General features: G+C 38.9%; 2 protein-coding genes across 2 annotated transcripts; one reads left to right on the forward strand and one right to left on the reverse strand.

Moving 5' to 3' along the window:
- Positions 1–436: 436 nt before the first annotated feature.
- LOC131436896 (UDP-glycosyltransferase UGT5-like) lies at positions 437–8627 on the forward strand. The gene is made up of 4 exons (XM_058605870.1): positions 437–661; positions 727–814; positions 883–1068; positions 7230–8627. The coding sequence occupies exons 1-4, from the start codon at positions 500–502 to the stop codon at positions 8354–8356; spliced, it is 1563 nt and encodes a 520-aa protein (XP_058461853.1). The 5' UTR covers positions 437–499; the 3' UTR covers positions 8357–8627.
- Positions 8628–14243: 5616 nt separating this feature from the next.
- Positions 14244–15782, reverse strand: LOC131438458 (protein SHQ1 homolog). The gene is made up of 4 exons (XM_058608509.1): positions 15545–15782; positions 15314–15491; positions 14560–15255; positions 14244–14499 (listed from the first exon to the last, which is right to left on the reverse strand). The coding sequence occupies exons 1-4, from the start codon at positions 15697–15699 to the stop codon at positions 14254–14256; spliced, it is 1275 nt and encodes a 424-aa protein (XP_058464492.1). The 5' UTR covers positions 15700–15782; the 3' UTR covers positions 14244–14253.
- Positions 15783–19736: the final 3954 nt, after the last annotated feature.

Genomic DNA, 19736 nt, shown 5'->3' on the forward strand with positions numbered 1-19736 from the left:
CATCTCAGCTCCAGTAGTCATATCATATACGAAATATATTAGTTAGAGTGAGAACTGCTGACCTGAGATGCATTCACTTCGAGTTTTCGTGTCGCAATAACAGCAGTATTGAACAATTTTCGATCTATTGTTGCTGCGGTATTGCTTCTTACAATCGAAGCAAAGATATTGTATCCGATTTTAACTCAATTCGTTGATTGAAAATCGAGTAATCGGCAAAATAATATGACGACACTGCCAATGAGCTGACAATTGGTACAATAGCCCTGGATAAAATTGCAAAGAATATTTCTGGCGACGTCACAATCTTGCACTTTCCAGATTCAAATTTGAAACCAAACACCTACACTTCGACAGCTTTGGTTCTCTAAGATAGCATATCTTGGCAAGGTTAATCAATTTGGACTCAAAAATAAAAATAAAGGAACAGTTATCGCATAAGAGCTTCGCTGGCCTGTTGTTTTTTGTTTTGAGCTCTGAAATATATCGCAAATTAGAAATGAAATTATTTCAATTAATTGTTTTGTTGACCACAATTGTCATAATCCAACACACAAATGTTGAAGCGGCGAAAATTTTGGGAGTTTTTCCTACTACTTCCAAATCTCATTATACAGTAGGATCTGCACTGATGAAAGCCCTTGCTAAGAAGGGCCACGAGGTTAACTGCCGAAAAAATTTGCTTATCATCCGAGAAATAATATACTATTCGTTTTCTATTCAAAGGTAACTGTAATCAGTCCATTCCCACAAAAGAAACAGTTGAAAAATTATCATGATATTACAACTACTAATGTTTGGAAAGCAATGGAGCGTAAGTTGATCACAGTATAGAAACCGAATATCATTGAATATTTAACGATATATCATCTATTCTGACAGCTTTTACTTCAGGCTTCCTAAGTAATATCAACAAGGGACCAATAGAAACAATTTTGCGAATATATACCTTCGGAAAAGTTTTGACCAACAGCACCTTGACTGATCCGGCTGTAACGAAGTTGATCAATTCCAGGCAACATTTTGATTTGGTCATACTGGAGGTGTTCATGACCGATGCGATGCTTGGTAAGTACGGGAAAAAGAATGCGGGAATATTTTTCTACGATTAATGTCCCTTTCACTGCTGGACCCAAAAGTTTACGCGGAATTCTTCTCTTTCATCCGCTATCACGCTAACCCAAGGAGCTCGTATCTCTGAACGGATATCTAACAAAATGACGGCCGTCTTCAGTGCACATAAAAAACGTTCCTAAACTAAAACCGGTCAATCAATCTTCATCGTTATTGTTCGATTTAGTTTGTGTCGAAAACTCAACTCTTCGGCGATTCAAGAAAGATCATACAATGCGGGTTGCGCGCTTTACGTTATTGATTTGTACTTTGATTTGTCCATTTCCCATGAAAAAATCAGTCCATTTCCCATGAAAAAAGCTGCTCAAGAACCTAAGGCATTTGGCAGGCCGTAGAACGTAAATAAGATCTTCCGTGCTCCAGAATACGGGAAAATACTAAAAAATCCCCGACAAAACTAGCCGTAGAACGTAAATAAGATCTTCCGTGCTCCAGAATACGGGAAAATACTAAAAAATCCCCGACAAAACTACCCCTTCAGGAGTGAAAAAACAGCCTGTCCCATACATGGGGCATTGTGCATTAAAATATCTGAAAATCACGAAAATCAAAAGTTAATTTTTTTTAATGTGGAACACATTTTTGTTTTCTATATAGCGATGCAAACTAGTGCAAAGTTACGTTACCAGGCAGAAATGGTGCCACCATAGAAACGTACTTACCATTACAAAAATAGCATTCATTTGATTTTTATCGCAACAACATATATGTTTTTATGCGCTAATCGTATCTAAACTAAATTATCTAGACATTGTCAGGATAGATTTTTGATCCATGCTTTTGAAGGCGAGATATTCAATGAACAAATTGAAAGTTGCCGTTTTCAGCTATGCAAAATCTTCCTTCAGAAAAAAGACTTTCCCGACCAAATAATCATTCTGACATTTTCACAGAATAATCTAAACTATTTTTCTAAGAGATTTTTAGTTGGGTTTTTTTATATTCGTCACCATTTCTGAGAAAATCAGATTTGAAACGTGAAAAAAAGGGCTAAAACGTCCTAAAACACACTGGCCTCAGCCCTTAATTGGTATGCTCTGATCTTGTGTCATGCAAGCTCGGAATTCCATGTTATGTCGTTTTCCCATGAGAAATTGACAGCTACCCCTGGATAAATTTTGAATGCTTAAGATTAATTTCTAATTTATATTAGATGATCTCGATTGATAATGAGAAATAGTTTATCGCTTCAACCGAAATCGCAGAATGGTAGAGAAACTTAACGCTAAAAAATCTGCTTGCATAAAAAACTTGAACACAAGCTTGGCGAAGAGAATCTTAATTATCGAAATCGCAAGTATGTACAAAGATATAATTGCATATGTTTGGGATAATGGTGTAATTTCGTCGGTCATAAAACAAATGCAAATCAAGACAAATGATGTTCGGTGTTGGTTCGGATTGATTCAACTTTTTGATTGAAGATTTTGGTTGCCTTGTTCCACATCAATGGCTCGAACAACCCCATGTGGCTGATCCTTGTAGTTTTTATTAATAGTATATGGTAGTAACCAAAATATTTTTTTCAAGTTATTTCATAAGTATAGAGCGCTCCTGGATTTTTTTGAAAATAGCAGAAATCAGCTTTGTTCGAAATTCTCGTTTTGTTCGCTCGATATGAAGAGAATACTATGAAATTTTTTTTTGTGAGTTGAGAATGCATCCCAAATATGGAACATCATGCAATTGGTGAAAAATATACATTATAACGCTTTGCAGAATTTTTTGAAATGTGTGTCCCATATTTGGGACTCAATGCAATTAAGGGTTTTTTTACAAGGTGAAATGCATTTACGCACAGAGTGTGGGACTCTCCATAGAACTATCCACTGAAACACCTTGGATTTCCAACTCTACCTCTCCGGAACTACCGTTAGGTATTACTTCGGGGTGGAAGGCAATCGGTGCTCAAAGCTCCCTTCCCGGACTTATGTATCGTCATGGACGTCTGCGTCGTTCTCTCCTACTTTTGGGTCATTTATCACTCGACTTTGAGTCACTTGTTTCGCTACAGGGGATCGACCAGGAGGATGTCGAGGTCAGTCCGGCGATTCCGGTCGGAGCTTAGCTTTCGGTTCGCTGGCGCATTGACGACCCAGGGCTGGTCTACGTCACGAACTACTCGGCTAATTCCTGACGATGGAAGTTTCCCAGGGACCGACGCTCCGGTTCACTGGCGCCCCGACGATCTATACCGGAGTTACGTCGCAATCTACTCATCTAATCCCCGTCGAAGGATCTAGACTACGCTGACGAAGAGCTCCCCGACGAAAGAGTTTCTCCCAACACCAAATCTTGTGTTTTGCCACACGGGACACTCGAATGAGTGCCGAGGTCGATCCTGTGATTCCGGTTGGAGCTTGGCTTCCGGTTCACTGGCGCCCCGACGTTTCAACTTCGATGCTGTGGCTTCTACTCGACTAGTCCCCGGCGAAGGATCTAGCCTACACCGACAGAGAGTTCCCCGGCGAAGGAAGTTCTCCCGACACTGACCATTCATGTTACGCCACCGGGACACTCGGATGAGTGCCGAGGTCGATCCGGTGATTCCGGTTGGAGCATAGCTTTCGGTTCACTGGTGCCCCGACGACTCGACTTCGGTGCTTTGGCTTCTACTCGGCTAGTCCCCGACGAAGGATCTAGCCTACACCGGAGAACAATTCACCGGCGATGGAAGTTCTCCCGTAACCGTCGCTTCCGATACCCGTAAACGGATCGATCGGCAGGATGCCTGGGTTGCTCCAATGATTCCGGTTGGAAGATGGCTTCCGGTTCACTGGCGCCCCGACAAGCCATACCGGAGCTACGTCGCAATCTACTCGTCTAATCCCCGGCGAAGGATTTAGACTAAACCGACAGAGTGTTCCTCGACAACGGAAAAACTCCCGAACCGACGCTTGTTTGCTGACCCCTCTTTAGCTGCCGGCAGTCGCGGCTGCCTGTTGTTCTACACTCCAATTCCACTGCAAGATGCCCGCGTCGACACTGCGTTCCAGTTCTCCTCGCTGTTGCCCATCCTCTCGACTAGGTTCTCTGGTGTAGTTTCTCTGCCACATACATCAGACCATTACTTTGTGTCGCAAAGCCTGGACAGGCAAACAGGACGTTTTTGCCGTCTCAAGCTCATTTGGGCAGCCAGGGCAAGCAGGAGATGCCGCGTGGCCGAACCTATGGAGATACCACCTAAAACAACTGTGACCCGTGAGGAACTGCGTCAGGCCAAAGTTTACTTCGCCGTGGAATCTGTCGATCCATCCGGAGACTCTTGGAATGAGCCGATGTGTCCACCTGCCCTTGGTTGAGCTGTCCCATTTCCTTTGTCACTCGCATAGGGAGGCTGCGTTGGCAGTCCTACGGGCGTTCCTGTCCCTCCGCGTAACATAGCACTCAGCGTCCTCCTTGATGAGCAGTCCAATAGGCATCATGCACGCCACCACGCAGGCTGCATTTCCAGATATCGTACAATACGCACTGATCACACGAAGACATATCAGATTGTGCGTGCTCTGCAATTAAGAGTTAAGAAAACATAATTGTATGGGTCACCAACGCAGGGGCGGCAACTTGGGGAATTTATTGGAGTGGCCTGCCCTCCCAATATTTTGTCAACTGGAATAAATATTTGAAAATTTACTAGAAATATCTTACGATATAACACTTTTTTTTATCCCCGTAGTTCGTCTCCTCCGTAAACGTTCATATTTTCTAGTTACTAAAATTTTTAAACTAATCTACTACAATGTGTTCGATACCGAACGCATAATGCAGGGAAAAAATCACTCATGTCTTGTCTTTTCCCAAAATGATTGTTTTGTCATACATTCCCGTTCCCATATTCCCCACTGAACTCAAATTTAATCCAATAGCTTGTATCTGATCCCTAAAATTCACACGCATTGATCATGTCCATTCATGTCCGCACAGGAAAGTCTCCCCATACAAGCATTCTCTGCTAACACGCAATTCGTGTTGTTGTATTGAAAGGGGGTGGGGCTTAATCCTTGCTGAATGAATGCACACGCCGAACTGAAAAATAGTATATAAGAAATCGTTTCACGCACTAAAATTCATTATTGTTGTAACCATTGTACAGTAAACATCGCGAAACAAAATTAAAGAGTTAAACCTGGAATTTCTTTTCTGCCACCGAAAGAACACCATTTGAGGTTTGGTATTAGAGACGTGCAAAACAGCTCATTTTGGTGAACAGCTCCGAACCGATCAGCTCACCAAAGTGAATCGATTCGATGTATCAGCTCATCAGCTCTTTTAGTTTGAACTTAAGGTTAATTTTGTGCGCCGTTTTTTCTTATACACCGGTTTTTTTTCATATGCATGATCGAAATTGAATCATTGATTTGCAATGATGCAATGAATGCAATGCGAATTAGTTTATCTTTAATTGATGTCGACTAAATTGAATCTCTTAAAGAGCCGAAGATCCGATCAGCTCGTAGCGTGTTCCCTTCGTCATAATGCAGTGAACTGGGTAGCAAATGAGTGAGCTGATGAGCTGCGGTTCTTTTGAAAAGAGCTGTGAGCTGTCAGCTCACTTCAATGATTCGATTCACTGGAACAGCTCAGGAGCGAATTGCCCATCTCTATTTGGTATGCGCTGCTTGAGTGAGAATTCCGATTGCTGCTGCTTTTGAGCCTGTCGCCATCGAGTATAGTTCGTTTCAGCGTTCTGAGTCGCTATCGAACTTCGTCCATCCGTTCTGGAGCACCGCCGAGAGAACCACAAAAATTTGTCTATCGATCCGATCCTCAATCAGACCCTACCCAAGGTAATCTGTTGTGGACACCGGTTCGAACTGTACGGACAATTTTAATTCTCTGGTGTGTTGGTGTTAGCCGTAGCGGAATTAGATTGCCCACTGAAGAGATTTGTTCCTGTGCCATTATCCCTACATTGTACGCCGTACACAATGTGCAATGTGCTATATTTTACCACTTTCGAATATTGATTATTACATGAATCGTAAGGAAAATGTTTGTGATCGTGTCTATTTATTTGTTTATTTGTTTGTTTGGAGCAGGGTAAAGCCCGCTGGAGCTGAGATTCTTTAAACCTCTTTCTCCAACAGGCATAAAACTTTCTCGTCTTTTGTATCAACAGATTACAAATATCTAACAGATACATTTTTGGCTTAAAAATACAACTATCGCTAATCTTTATCTCAACATAATAAAATTAAACAATAGATAAATAAAGTAACATAAAAACTATAGCTGTGAGTATTCAGGAAACGTTTTTTTAGCAGTACTACGCGACAAGTGGAAATCGAAAACATCAGAACAGCGATTGAAAAGGCGACACATGCTGAGGAACGGTTCATTATATGCATAATTATTCTAGCACGATGTAACCTCAGAAATGGCTGGTATCGAGGACTGCGTTGATGGATGTCGAAATTCAATTTTTGTAACATATCTGGACAATCAATTCGTGATAATATCAAATCAGAAACAAAGACTGCTTTTGAGACATCACGGCGAACGGATAGCAGGTCAAGATCAATTAGCTTACAACGGTCCTGGTAGCTGGGAAGGTTATGAGCGTCGTTCCAAGGAAGACGACGAAGTGCAAAGCGAACGAAATTGCGTTGGATAGATTCAATACGCTGGATGCCGGTATAATAGTACGGTACCCAAATAACGGCAGCGTACTCGAGAGTAGATCGAACCAAAGTGCAATATAGCGCTTTTAAACAGTATATATCAGTGAAGTGCTTATTTAAGCGGAATACGAATCCAAACATTTTAGAAGCTTTTGAGATAATGTATTCCATGTGTTCCTTGAAACTTAGTTTACAATCCACAACATTCGAAAGAGAAACTAAACTTGATTGCTTTTTATTTGCTCTAGCCTCTCCGTTTCCTATACAAAAATGTTTTATATATTGCAATACATTTAATGATCTGTAGTAATAATTTTTTGTGCCGATATTTTTTGCAACACGACTACCCCCCTTGTGCACATAGTGAGAGCGATCAAAAACATCATTTCTGAACTCAAATGAAAACTTTTACCCATCCGTCACACTCCCCAGATTTGGTCCCTACCAAATAATTTACTTCATCTCATATTTCAGGTTTTGCGCATCATTTCAATGCACCATGCGTCGGTATATCGTCATTCGGAGCCAGCAAATGGACAACGGATTTGGTTGGAACGCCAGCCCCTCCGTCCTACATTCCGAACCCATTCCTAGCATTTACCGATCATATGAGCTTCAAAGAACGACTGATGAACACTTTGATGAGTGTAACGGAGTCCCTAGTGCTCAGATTTGTCGATCAACCGGTGCAGATCGAGATCTATCAAAAAAATTTCCCCGATCCAAAGCCTACGCTGAATGAGTTGAAAAAGAAAGCGGTATCCGCTGTGCTGTTGAACAATCACTTCTCGCTCAGCTACCCAAGACCGTATGTCACTGGAATGATCGAAGTCGGTGGAATGCACATCAACCGAAATCCGAATCCACTACCAGTTGATATTCAGAGTTTCATGGACAACGCTACAGAAGGAGTAATATATTTCTCAATGGGTTCCAACATAAAAAGCAAAGATCTGCCATTGGACAAACGCGAAGCTTTCCTGAATGCGTTCTCGAAGTTAAAACAAAAAGTGTTATGGAAGTGGGAGGATGAGAACATGCCGTCTAAGCCGGATAATGTTCTTATTCAAAGTTGGTGGCCTCAGAATGACATTCTGGCTCATCCCAACGTGCGTATTTTTGTAACCCACGGAGGTCTTTTGAGTACTATGGAGGCACTTTATCATGGAGTTCCGGTGATTGGTATTCCAATATTCGGCGATCAGCACCTAAACATGGCCAAAGCTGAGCGCGGCGGATACGGATTAACTGTGCCTTATCTGGAGATTTCCCAAGAACGCCTAACTCAAGCAATCAACACGATTCTGGGAGACAAGAATTATAAACAAAATGCCCAGCTTATTTCTCAACGATATCGAGATCAACCACAAAATCCATTAGATTTAGCCGTGTATTGGGTCGAATACGTCCTTCGACACAAGGGTGCCGCGCATATTCGAACTGCGTCGATGGATCTAAGTTTTGTTCAATACCATAACCTGGATGTGTTAGCAATCCTGCTAGGAGTACCTGTGCTGCTGGCGCATGTATTGGTTTTGATGGTGTGTAGAAAAAAGTCGAATAAGCCTAATCGCTATGGAGATGACAAAAAACGTAACTGAACAAAGTCGCCGTGTATAAACATAACGTATGAACTACGGAAAGTGGAACAAAAATGGAACAGAATATGAATCCGTTGTATTCAAACGGGCCGTCAGTTTGCTAGCTATTTCTGGCATGTACATTTATATTTACTCTAGTATTCAAAGAACTACAAAGATTGTTTATGCCTAAAATGAAAAATGAATAAAGTTGCTGTGAAAGCAACGTTATTTTATCTTATTTGATATCAAGAATAAAAAAAATTGCTGTCGGTGTTAGTCAAAATGAACATTGGAGCTGCAAATCCAAATTGGTTAAGAAATTACCAACATTTCGAATAAAATTTTTCGAGTTACTACCAACATTACCCATTGAATCTCATCACTCTCCTTACTCCCATTCTGGTCTGAAATAAAGCATGAAGTATAAGTATAATCTCAAATGCTAGTGCCAGTATTCATTGTGGCTCAGTTTCTCAGCTTCAACCTTGTCCAAATGGCCTCTACACATAAGTTTCTAATTTTTTCAAAGTAGGTGGAAGGTTAGATAACTATGTTTTCATAAGTTCCTATCTCATGCCTCCCCGTGTGCCTATGGTGATATTAGTTCAATAAAACGGTTTTGATTAGGTGCTATTACCTTGATCGATAGCAGCCGAATGAGAGGGTGCTGTTTCTTTTCTTGAAAATTGGACCAAATTTAGTCAGACCACTTTTTGTGTTTTTATAAGATTCTTCTTTGACATTTCTAGTATTATTTATTGAAGATACGAGCGCGTCCCACCAATCTTGTTCTTATCTTTAATGAATTCAATAATACAAAATACGTATCATTGGTAAAAGTATCTGTTTGGGTAGAAACTCTGACAATAAAAAATGCCACAGGATCTGAAAAAAACTCTTCCTTGAAGCTTAAAAATACACATGGAAATTTTGAAAACTTGAAGGTACCCCGCTTGTGAGGAATTCTGGCAACTGTCAGAAGGCTGGCTGCATTCCGGCTACTGTCAAAATTGTCAAGGCGAAATTGCGTCATTATCTCGCCGTACGTGTCTTGTTTATTTCCCTCCTACTTCTTTTTTCTTTTTTTTTATTCGACTTTATTTGATATTCGTCAATCCTGCATGTATGTACAAAAAACGAATCTTGAGACGAGGTAAATGAGATTGAAATATGGGTATGTTTGGTAATGAGAAAGCAATGTTATTGGCAATAACATTTTCCATGATTAGTATATATGAAGGTGAATAACTTATTGCCTTTCATATGTATATTTTATTGAAAAAATAAAACCAAGACGCTTAAAATGTAGAACCGATTCAAAACGAGGGAAGTTTTACTTTTCTGTTACAATTCGAAAAAAAATGCAACTGAAGCGCATCGAATGTTTTCAGAAACTTACGGTGATGCTGCTCTGAGTAAAAGAACGTGTCGGGAGTGGTTTCAACGTTTTAAAAATGGTGATTTCGATGTCGAAGACAAACATGATGGTGGAAGAGAAAAAACCTACAAAGATGAATAACAATTTACTACGAGCTCTTAAAACCGGGTGAAACCATCACAGGAGATCGCTACAGAACGCAACTGATGCGCCAAAAGACAAAAAACCACAGTATCAAGAGCGACATGACAAAGTCATCCTCCAACACGACAATGCTCGGCCTCACGTCGCAAAAGTGGTCAAAAAGTACCTGGAAACGCTGGAATGGGAAGTCTTGCCCCACCCGCCGTATTCCCCAGATGTCGCCCCTTCTGACATCCACCTATTCCGTTCGATGGCACACGGCCTGGCAGATCAACATTTTCAATCCTTCGAAGAGTTGGAAAAATGGATTGCTTCATGGATAGCGTAAAAAAAGGACTCCTTTTTTCGAGCCAGATCAACATTTTCAATCCTTCGAAGAGTTGGAAAAATGGATTGCTTCATGGATAGCGTAAAAAAAGGACTCCTTTTTTCGAGCCGGGATCCGAAAATTTCCGGAATGGGAGAAAGTTGTCCGAAAATTTCCGGATGGGTGAAAGTTGTCGACGGACAATACTTTGAATAATACATCTGTACGCACTTTTTCGCTTCGCAATAAAGGCGGAGTGCAGATGGAAGACGGAACGTGGAGACGGCGTATGAATCACGAATTGCAACAGCTGCTAGGAGAACCACCTATCGTATGGACAGCTAAAATCGGACGTCTACGATGGGCTGGGCATGTCATAAGGATGTCGGACGACAGCCCAGTGAAAATGGTTCTTGAATGTAATCCGACTGGTAGAAGAAGAAGAGGAGCGCAGCGAGCAAGGTGGATCGATCAAGTGGAAGGTGACCTCAGAAGCATCCGTGCCTTGAGTAGCTGGCGACGAGCAGCCATGGACCGAGTTATGTGGAGACGTATGCTTGATACCAGGCGCGGCAACTATGGGGGGGGCAAGGCACTTTTTGCCCCCCCCAAAAGATTTATTGGAGAGGCCATGTCCCCCCAATATTTTGACAACTGGAATAAATATTAGAAAATTTGCTAGAGATATCTTATGATATAACACTTTTTTCTGTTATCCCCGTAGTTGGTCTTCGTAATCCTTCATATTTCTTAATTAAATTACTAAAATTTTATAATTAATATACTGCAATGTGAAATGTGCTATACTTTACCACTTTCGAATATTCTTTATTACTGGAATAGTAGGGAAAATGTTCGTGATTTTTACTTGGTTGCTTTTTATTTGCTCTAACCTCTCCGTTTCCTTTATAAATTTTTTTTATATATTGCAAAGTTCAATGATCTGTAGTAATAATTTTTTGTGCCCCCCCAATATTTCATGGAACTTACCGCCCCTGCTTGATACAGCAAAGGACACTCCAGGCCTATAGCTGTTAGGTAAGGTAAGGTAAGTATTTATAGACATTATAAGCATAAGACATTGGCTCCCATAACTCTGTAACTTCGCATAAAAAACCGCATAACTCTGAAAATTCGCATAAAAAAGATCGCATAAAAAGGACCTTAGTGTATAGATATACACTACACTGGAAATAATCATGTGCAAAGCATGATACTTGTAGAACACATGATATTTATAAAAACATACACTTAACTCATAAAATTGTAATTGTAATTGTAATTTATCAGCCCACAACCTGGCAGACCGTGTCCGCCCATCTGCTTGAGTGAGGTTCACTTCAAGCTGGCTGTGAGCCTACTAAAGCCTGACCGTTGATATGCACTAGACCGTATAGCACACCGGCTTCCTCCACCAGCAGGCGCTGCTCTGAGTCCCACTGGTTTCAGATACATTAGGTTAGGGATAGTGGAGATAAATAGGGAAATATAGCATTTAGAAGTTTACTAACTACTACTAACTACTGTCTTTGTGGCTGAAAATAAAGCGTACGGAACAATAATAATAATTACAATAATAACAATAATAATAATAATGGTAATAATAATAAAGTGACATTAAAAACAATAGTGCACTTACCCCTCTCTCCCCACCTTACCTCAGCTTAACAAAGGTCAAGTTATCACTCAGTTACCACCTTTTCGTCGTTCTCTGGAGACGCCCCAGGGTTCTTCTTCCTAAAATTTCCTTGCTCTTAGGCCTTCGATGACAGTTCCTTATTTCAACATTCCCGTTTCATTGCGCCCCCACCATGAAATGAAATAAGATAAAATAAAGTCAGGTGTTAGTAAGTCTGTTGGATCATATGATGCAAGGTAAGGATGCGCATTCAACACCAGATTGTCCAGGGAAGCCACAGTATGTACACAATGGCACGATTGCTTAAAATGTCTTCACACCTGCCCTGATCAGTTTCGCCGTCAATGCAACCTGTATAACATCAGTACCGATATCGAACCGGATCGGAAGGTTTGAAACTTCCCCAACGGTTCATAAGATGTCAATCCGCTCCTATTCCTAATCAGAGATGCCAGAACCGCAGATATGTCTGTAAATCTGCAAATTTTACAGACTTTTGAAATTGTCGCGACCTTTTTTCCAAGTTCGTTTAGTTATAGATCATAGAGAAATTTCTGCAATATTTGCTAACAGCAGATTTGTTTTCAGATATACAGACTTTTGCAACGCTGTCTGAAGATATTTGAAATTTTTTTCTGGCATCTCTGATAATAATAAGTCCACTTTTTGAATTTAATTCACCTGTTCCGGACGAATGTGATATATTAATCACCCCCATTCTGCATCCCGATCGAGTCGGACCCCGTCAAACGAATGTAAAAACCTGCACTCTGTAATTCGATCGAGTTATGCCTTTGTATGGAGAACTCGATCGAGCTACAGAACGCAAAACTTCACACCCGATCGAAACAATCCGACTCGAACAGAACACAGAGCCGGGGTGAATAAGCATCCCAATTGCATCAGTAATGCCTGAAACAACCCAATGGCCCATTGTCAATTTCAAGCAGTATCAGTCATGTCAACTCTGTGATAAATACAGATGATATAATAAATTCGTTTTACCGTTTTAAGCGAACGATCGATCTCGGTATGATCCGACTTGGTCAACACGAAGTGTAAATTGACTCCCACCCTCATCCGCCAAGCAGGGTACGCGCCCTGTAGTTTATCATCCTAAGCTCAGGGCAATAGGATAGTTACTATTAATAATATAAAATTTATAATTTTTTTAATAAAAGTTTACATGTTGCACACTTCCCACGTTAAGAATATTAGCAACAGTCACAAAGTGGGTTGATAATCGAGACATCTATAGTAAGATGTTAGTTCCTTATCAACAGTTGCACTCTGTCCCACCGCTTGCTAATACTCCGCACCTCCTCATTCTGCTAAAAACAGGAGTCACCAGTCATCATTTGACACCGTGTAGGCATGAGGTCGGGGCTTGTGACGACCAGAGCTAAGTCAATCAAACTGCCGATACAAACAGTAAGATATGATATTTGTCGCTCCTTCCAGGATGTCGTGCACCTTTGACCCCCTACACTTAACTCATAAAATGAATGTAAAATCTGTTGATATTAAATGGTAATCATGCTACATTTATCTGAAATGCACATCAAAACGATAGGATATATCGTTACCTCTAGATTCTCTATGAATTTCATATGAATGTCACTTTAGTACAATATGCAATTCGGATTAAACGTCGATTATCGAATATGTTGGGTTACGCGTCGTTGAAGTTCTTCGACATAACCTGTTATGACTTCTCGACAGAGAAAGCAGGATCTGGAAGGAAGCTTTCTACATATAATCAACACGTCTCCCTCTTGGACTAATTGATTTTTTCTAATGACTACCAGAAATTTTCTCCGAAATATTTCGTCAGAAAATAATTGCGTAGTTCTAAGCAAAAATGTAAAACGTAAATGACAGTTGTAAAGCCGAATTTCGGCAAACGCATTTGCTGGTCTCGGGATAATTGTTAATCAGGGGATGGGTATAGTGTGATGGGTAAGTCCATGCCTTTCACGCAGCCCGCCTGGGTTCGATTCCCAACCCCGCACATAGGGTCAGAAAGTTTTTCTGATCCGAAGAGGCGAATGACCTCAAGGTTAATCTCTATAATCGAAACAAAAAAAAAATAATTGTTAATCACCGATAAGTTCAGCACAAAATTTTGCCAAATCTCGGCAAATAGACGTCCTTTGCCGAAAAATTAGCAAATTTACTAAACAAATCTCGGAAAACATAATATTTATTTGTCTTTACCGAGATCGAGAATTGGGTTTAAGTGTGTAAATGCTTCTTAGAGCTGAAGCGAAGATATTTTATTCGATTACGATTCGAAAATAACATACCGACTCTAATGACTATTGGTACAAGAAAAGCAAAAAAGTCACTTTTGATCACAATCGAGAGAAATATGTGAGCCAATATGCTAACGGCAAACCGACCGACCCCCAAAGTTACACTAACAAAAATCAGTCCACACGGTTTCATTAGGGTTTTAATTTCAAATTTTTTAACTTATCAAGTACACTTTCTTCGGGCTGATAATGAATGACCTCATCATCACTGGTTGTTGTACTGCTGTAATCCGACTCGGTTTCATCATCCTGGTCTGAATTACTAGTGTCATCGGAGTCGGTGGATTCATAGTCTTCTTCCATTACTGATTTTATAATTCTGAAAGCAACAGACATCCTTTCCAGTCCTAATGAACCCCCACGGATTGATGTAGACAGCTATAGTTTAAAGAAAGCACATTGCAGACAAACATGATGTAGCATTTGTTAAATACTCACCGCTGCAATATCCTTAGTAAAAGCTCGTAAAGTATCACTCACATAGCAATATTGAATAAGCTTCACGTAATCTTTGATATAGTAATGGTTGAGCACGACCGTGTCATGCGATTTGAAAGACTCATAGCAATACAAGAGTTTTTCCAGGATCCATTCATTTGAATCATCTTGTTTTAAAGCATTTTCCAACATGGTAGTACAGGTATGGGCTAGATTCTGATTTCGGTACAGCGGATAGATACAGCATCTTCGATAAAATGCTACGAGTACCTCTTGAATCGAATCAAATTTTTCAAAGTAAGACAGCGTGGCCGATATCCGGTGAATGTTGAAATGTGAAATCGCTTCGTTAAGCTCGTTGTGGTTGATCAGTTTATCGTAAAGCACCGCTAGTAAAATATCAACCAAGCTAGTAAGGATGGATGGTTGCTCATGTAAACCGCAGTAATCGTCGATTTTATGTGATTTTTCCTCCATAAGTAATTTGATGCAGTATCTTTGGTTATCCGTCAGTTTTACATCCAAAGGAATAACAACCGATTCTAATCCGAACCTATCAATAACGTATTGAACATAATCCATGCCGTAATGCTCAGGATTAAAATCGTCCTGCTCGTCTTTAATGCGCTTAGCTCTTCTTTCTTCAAATGAAACATTCTCAGGGTTTGTCAATGTTTTGAAATCTTGACTGTTTTGCTGTGTACGAAATACTTTTTCAACTTTGATGAAACTCGAAAAAAAAGTAAGAACTTACAATATTCAGCACGGAACAATAAAAATCGCCAAATCCATATTTAAAAATATTTTGGTTTGATTTTGTGGGTTCGTCACTGACTGTTTGCAGTGGAATGTGATAAACGATGGAGGATTTCTCATAATCTATGCTTTCGGGATACACATCTGTTTTCACAAGGTACTTGTCGGATGATATTCTGAAACATGATATTTTTAAATCTAAATCGCTTTACATATTAGCACATGATACCTCAAATGATAGGGCGGTGCGGTGAACACAAGCTCCTTTTCGTGCACTTCAAGATTGATAGAATCTTCATGTTCCACATCTACATTTGGTGTAGTAACAATCAAAATTGCATGAGTTTCACTGTATTTCAAATTGTAGGAAACTACGTCGCTCATTTTATGAAATCACAGCAACAAATTCACCGCCATCGTAGCATGCTTACTCAAAGCTTTGTTTTGGACCTGATCAGAGTTGCCAGGCCATTTTTTCAAAAAAAATTTTCCAACCCGAAAATCTTTCCCAGAATCTCTACACTGCTAAAAATCGACACCTTATTAAAATATGTTTCTCTACATACATTTCAAGTTCTACCCGCATAGCGTTTTGGCTACCTGGGCAGCCATGACCACCAGACGGCTACCAAAATTGATTCAGTGACGGTTGTCAAATCCAATTTGACAAAACAAAGTCGCCTGTATCTAAGTTAGCCGAGCGTTTTCATCCTCTCAACTTCGCTGAAAATGTCAAAGATTTTGATGTGGAAAAATCCTTGTGGATACGGTTGTATCGTATGGGTTGTATAGCTGGCAGCGGTGAGGCAGTCGGTCACCAGAATGTCTAACAGCCATATTTTTCCAGCTGGTAGCGTTTAGTCAGCCATCTGGCAGTCATGCGTATGCGGGTATAGACTCACTAACATATCAACGCTAAATTTATTCTTAAGCATTCTAGCGCATATAAGTAAAGTGTGTCGTAATATGGCTCAATCAAATGTCATCACATATTAATATTAAGTGCAGACATGTTGATATAGAATGTCTTGTACATGAGATTAAAGCGTGTTGCTTTATGACAGAGATTAATGTTACTACATGTCAGTTTGAAGTGTCGCTGTATTGATGTATATATGTTTTACTAATAATCTTTATATTCCCTGACAATTACGGCAATACTAAGTATCAAGCATATAATATAACGGTTTAGACCAAAATGACTAGAAGAATCTTCGTGATAGGGTCAGGTTTTCTATCACATATGCAAGAAATATTACACAGTAAGTATATCCATTACATTTTCGGTTACTTTTCAAAACATCGTACCAGCAAGTGACAGTTTGTTCTTATTTTCACTTCTCAACTTCATCCATGAAAAAAAACAAGAAATCATGAACTAACAGTTGGTATTTGAGAATAATGAACAAATATATAATCGCATTGCAGTAATGGAAAAATATCCCAACTTTCATTTGTTGATACGCCATTTAAAAATTCCCCATTCAATATGGGTTTATTTTTATTTGTATGACTTATAAAATTTTCGTGTTTTCAGGTAATGGAATTAGAGATTATCATGATAATTAGGGTAACAGAGGTATTTTGGCCACTTCATATATTTTGGCCCACCTAACAAACTTTATCGATTTTATCCATGTTAAGTAACCCATGTTGCATCAATTTGATGCCTATCATATTAAATTACCTATTGCGGAAGGGATTTTCAAAGATATCACAACATTTGGTGGATATTTGTACAAAGTGGGCCAAAATAAAATCAATCCTAAAGTGGGCCAAAATACCTCTGTTACCCTATAGGTATAAATCTGTTGAAATTTAAGCGTTTACAAGAGCTCACATTTATTTGTGACAGTTCGATTGTAAGTGTCGAACGTATGTATTCAGGCATACACTCAGGCAAAAAATATATGGAATTTCATAATGATTTCGTATGGTTTTTAGCCACAAGAATATCGTAAGCGAATCATAAGACCGCCTTATGAAATCACGAAAATTGGAATTCCAATAAAACGCCTTATGAAATTAATACGAACTTTTTAGGAATATTGTGCGAAATTTCTATAACAAACATAACTTCTCTCATATATTGTGGAGTTCATAAGTTGTTCGTATGAAAACTATTATAGTGATAGATGAGATGTATGTTGCAGAGGTATATTGTTCATATTAATCTTATGAAATTATGATTTTGGTGATTTTTGATGCATCATAAGATTTGCCTTATGATTTTCACTACTCAATTTGCTTGAGTGTACATCTGAAATAAATCAGCTGTTTGTTTGATGGAATTCAAGTGCATTATCAATAGAATCAATATTATTTGATTTGAATCAGATTTGAATCGACTTACACTTACAATTAAAGTGTCGAATCAAATGCGCCGAAACTAAGTATAAAACACATCAGTCCAGCGTATCGATTTTTATCAGTGCAGGTTATATTTACCTACACTCTCATTGAATATAACTCAAAATTGAGTGACACACCACTCAAATCCATTAAAAAGTGCACGTACTCTGAACTTGAGTTACCATCTATCTACTCAATTTTGAGTAAGGGACGAATGTAGCAAAATTTGAGTATATTTTACTCAAAATAAGAAATAAATAATTTTTTCACAATTTAAGTGAATTTAACTCAAAATTTGAGTTTTTTGCACTCAAAATAAATACAATCTTTTTCGTTAATGTTTATATAAAAGGATTCCCTGATTAAAATCATTCTTCTCTCTTTTGAATAGGAAGGGCAAAAAATGATTGGAAACCGTTCAATTTGACAGCATTGGAGTCAAAATTGAACGATTTGGATATCTTTATGTAGGATCTCTCACTTAGCATAATTGAAACCACAAAATTACTATTGAACACATCTATGATTGATGATTCGTGATTTCAAAAGCCGGATCTAGAAACGGTAATGAAAAACGACGTTTTCTTGCATTCTTAAATTCGATAAGAATATTCCGAAAATGAAAACTCACTGAACTGCTAGAAGTATTTTTTTCACTCAAATGTTTGAAAACTCAACGCTTACTCTAATGTATGAATAAATGCGAGAGAACTCATGACCTTAGTAAATTTTACTCAAATCCATACTCAAATTTTGACATGGACACGCTCTTTGAACATAACTCATGGCTTGAGTTGCGATTACTCAAATTCATAAACTGGAACAATATGTCAAAATTTGAGTATGGATTTGAGTAAAACTTATTCATATATTAGAGTTTGAGTTTTTAAACATTTGAGTGAAAAAAATACTTCTTGCAGTTCAGTGCTTTTTCATTCTCGGAATATTCTTATCGGAATAATAAATGCAAGAATACGTCGTTTTCCATTGCTGTTTCTAGATCCGGGTTTGAAAAAATGAATCAACGTCAATAATCGATGTTTTGTGGTTTCAATTATGCTTAGTGAAAAACCCAACATAGGGATATCAAAATAATTCAATTTTGACTCCAAACCATTCAAAAGGAAACGGTTTTGAATCACTATTTTGCGCATTCAAAAGAAAGAAGAATAACTTTGTATATGAAAATAACGAAGAAAAATTTCTTCATTTTGAGCGCAAGGAACTCAAATTTTTAGTTGAACTTACTGAAATTTTTTTTATTTTGAGTAAAAATTACTCAAGTTTCGACAATTTCGTCCCTTAACTCAAAAATGAGTAGATAGGTGGTAACTCAAGTTTAGAGTACGTGCACTTTTTATGATGTTGAGTGATTTGTCACTCAATTTTGAGTTATGTTCAATGAGGGTGTACTGTCTTGATTCAGTATATAGTTTAAAGCGGCAAATTTCAAATGATACATGGAAACTTCAAAAATTGATAATGAGTAACTATTACTCTAAATTTTAGTTTACGTAAGAACTCGTTTGTAGGTTACTATTCGAGAGATCAGTCATAAAGTCGTAATAACCTTTTGTAGCAACAGGCGCCATTTTTTGTTAGTGGGATCGCGTAGTTTTATTTAGCTGTTCATCTGTATCTGGATCTGCAAGAGTGAGTCGCTTAACATAAACGGTGTTTTGTTTGCAAAGACTGGAATGATAAACTGTGCCCTTGGTTGTGCCATCACCGCAGATATTGTATCCAGGAGTGCTCCGTATTGTGCTTCAGAATGGAAACGAATTATGCTCTAGTGTGTCATTTATGAGGAATAAGTGTCTGATTGATGCCTGAGCATTACTGATATGTGTGTCAAGGCACATACTAACAGACAGGACACTTAAATTAGATTCTTTAATCATTTTAACGGTCATTTCGAATATTCCTTCAGTTGGGACAGTACTCGCATATGTCACGATGGCGCCACGTAACCCTATCAAAAACATCCTGTCTGTCATCTAGACTGTGTTTATTTTTTCATTTACATACAGAGTTGCCATTCATACAGATTTGATTTGTATACGTCCATG

This window comes from Malaya genurostris, chromosome 3 (genome assembly GCF_030247185.1).
Source record: "Malaya genurostris strain Urasoe2022 chromosome 3, Malgen_1.1, whole genome shotgun sequence".
Lineage (NCBI taxonomy): Eukaryota > Metazoa > Arthropoda > Insecta > Diptera > Culicidae > Malaya > Malaya genurostris.

Bases quoted from the DNA above. Each gene is read 5' to 3' on its own strand.
- LOC131436896 (XM_058605870.1), top strand. From the start codon at position 500: ATGAAATTATTTCAATTAATTGTTTTGTTGACCACAATTGTCATAATC. The intron at 815-882 runs GTAAGTTGATCA...CTATTCTGACAG, and splicing joins TGTTTGGAAAGCAATGGAGC to CTTTTACTTCAGGCTTCCTA. The intron at 1,069-7,229 runs GTAAGTACGGGA...CTCATATTTCAG, and splicing joins CATGACCGATGCGATGCTTG to GTTTTGCGCATCATTTCAAT.
- LOC131438458 (XM_058608509.1), bottom strand. From the start codon at position 15,699: ATGAGCGACGTAGTTTCCTACAATTTGAAATACAGTGAAACTCATGCA. The intron at 15,492-15,544 runs GTATCATGTGCT...ATCATGTTTCAG, and splicing joins GCACCGCCCTATCATTTGAG to AATATCATCCGACAAGTACC. The intron at 15,256-15,313 runs GTAAGTTCTTAC...TTTCGTACACAG, and splicing joins ATTGTTCCGTGCTGAATATT to CAAAACAGTCAAGATTTCAA.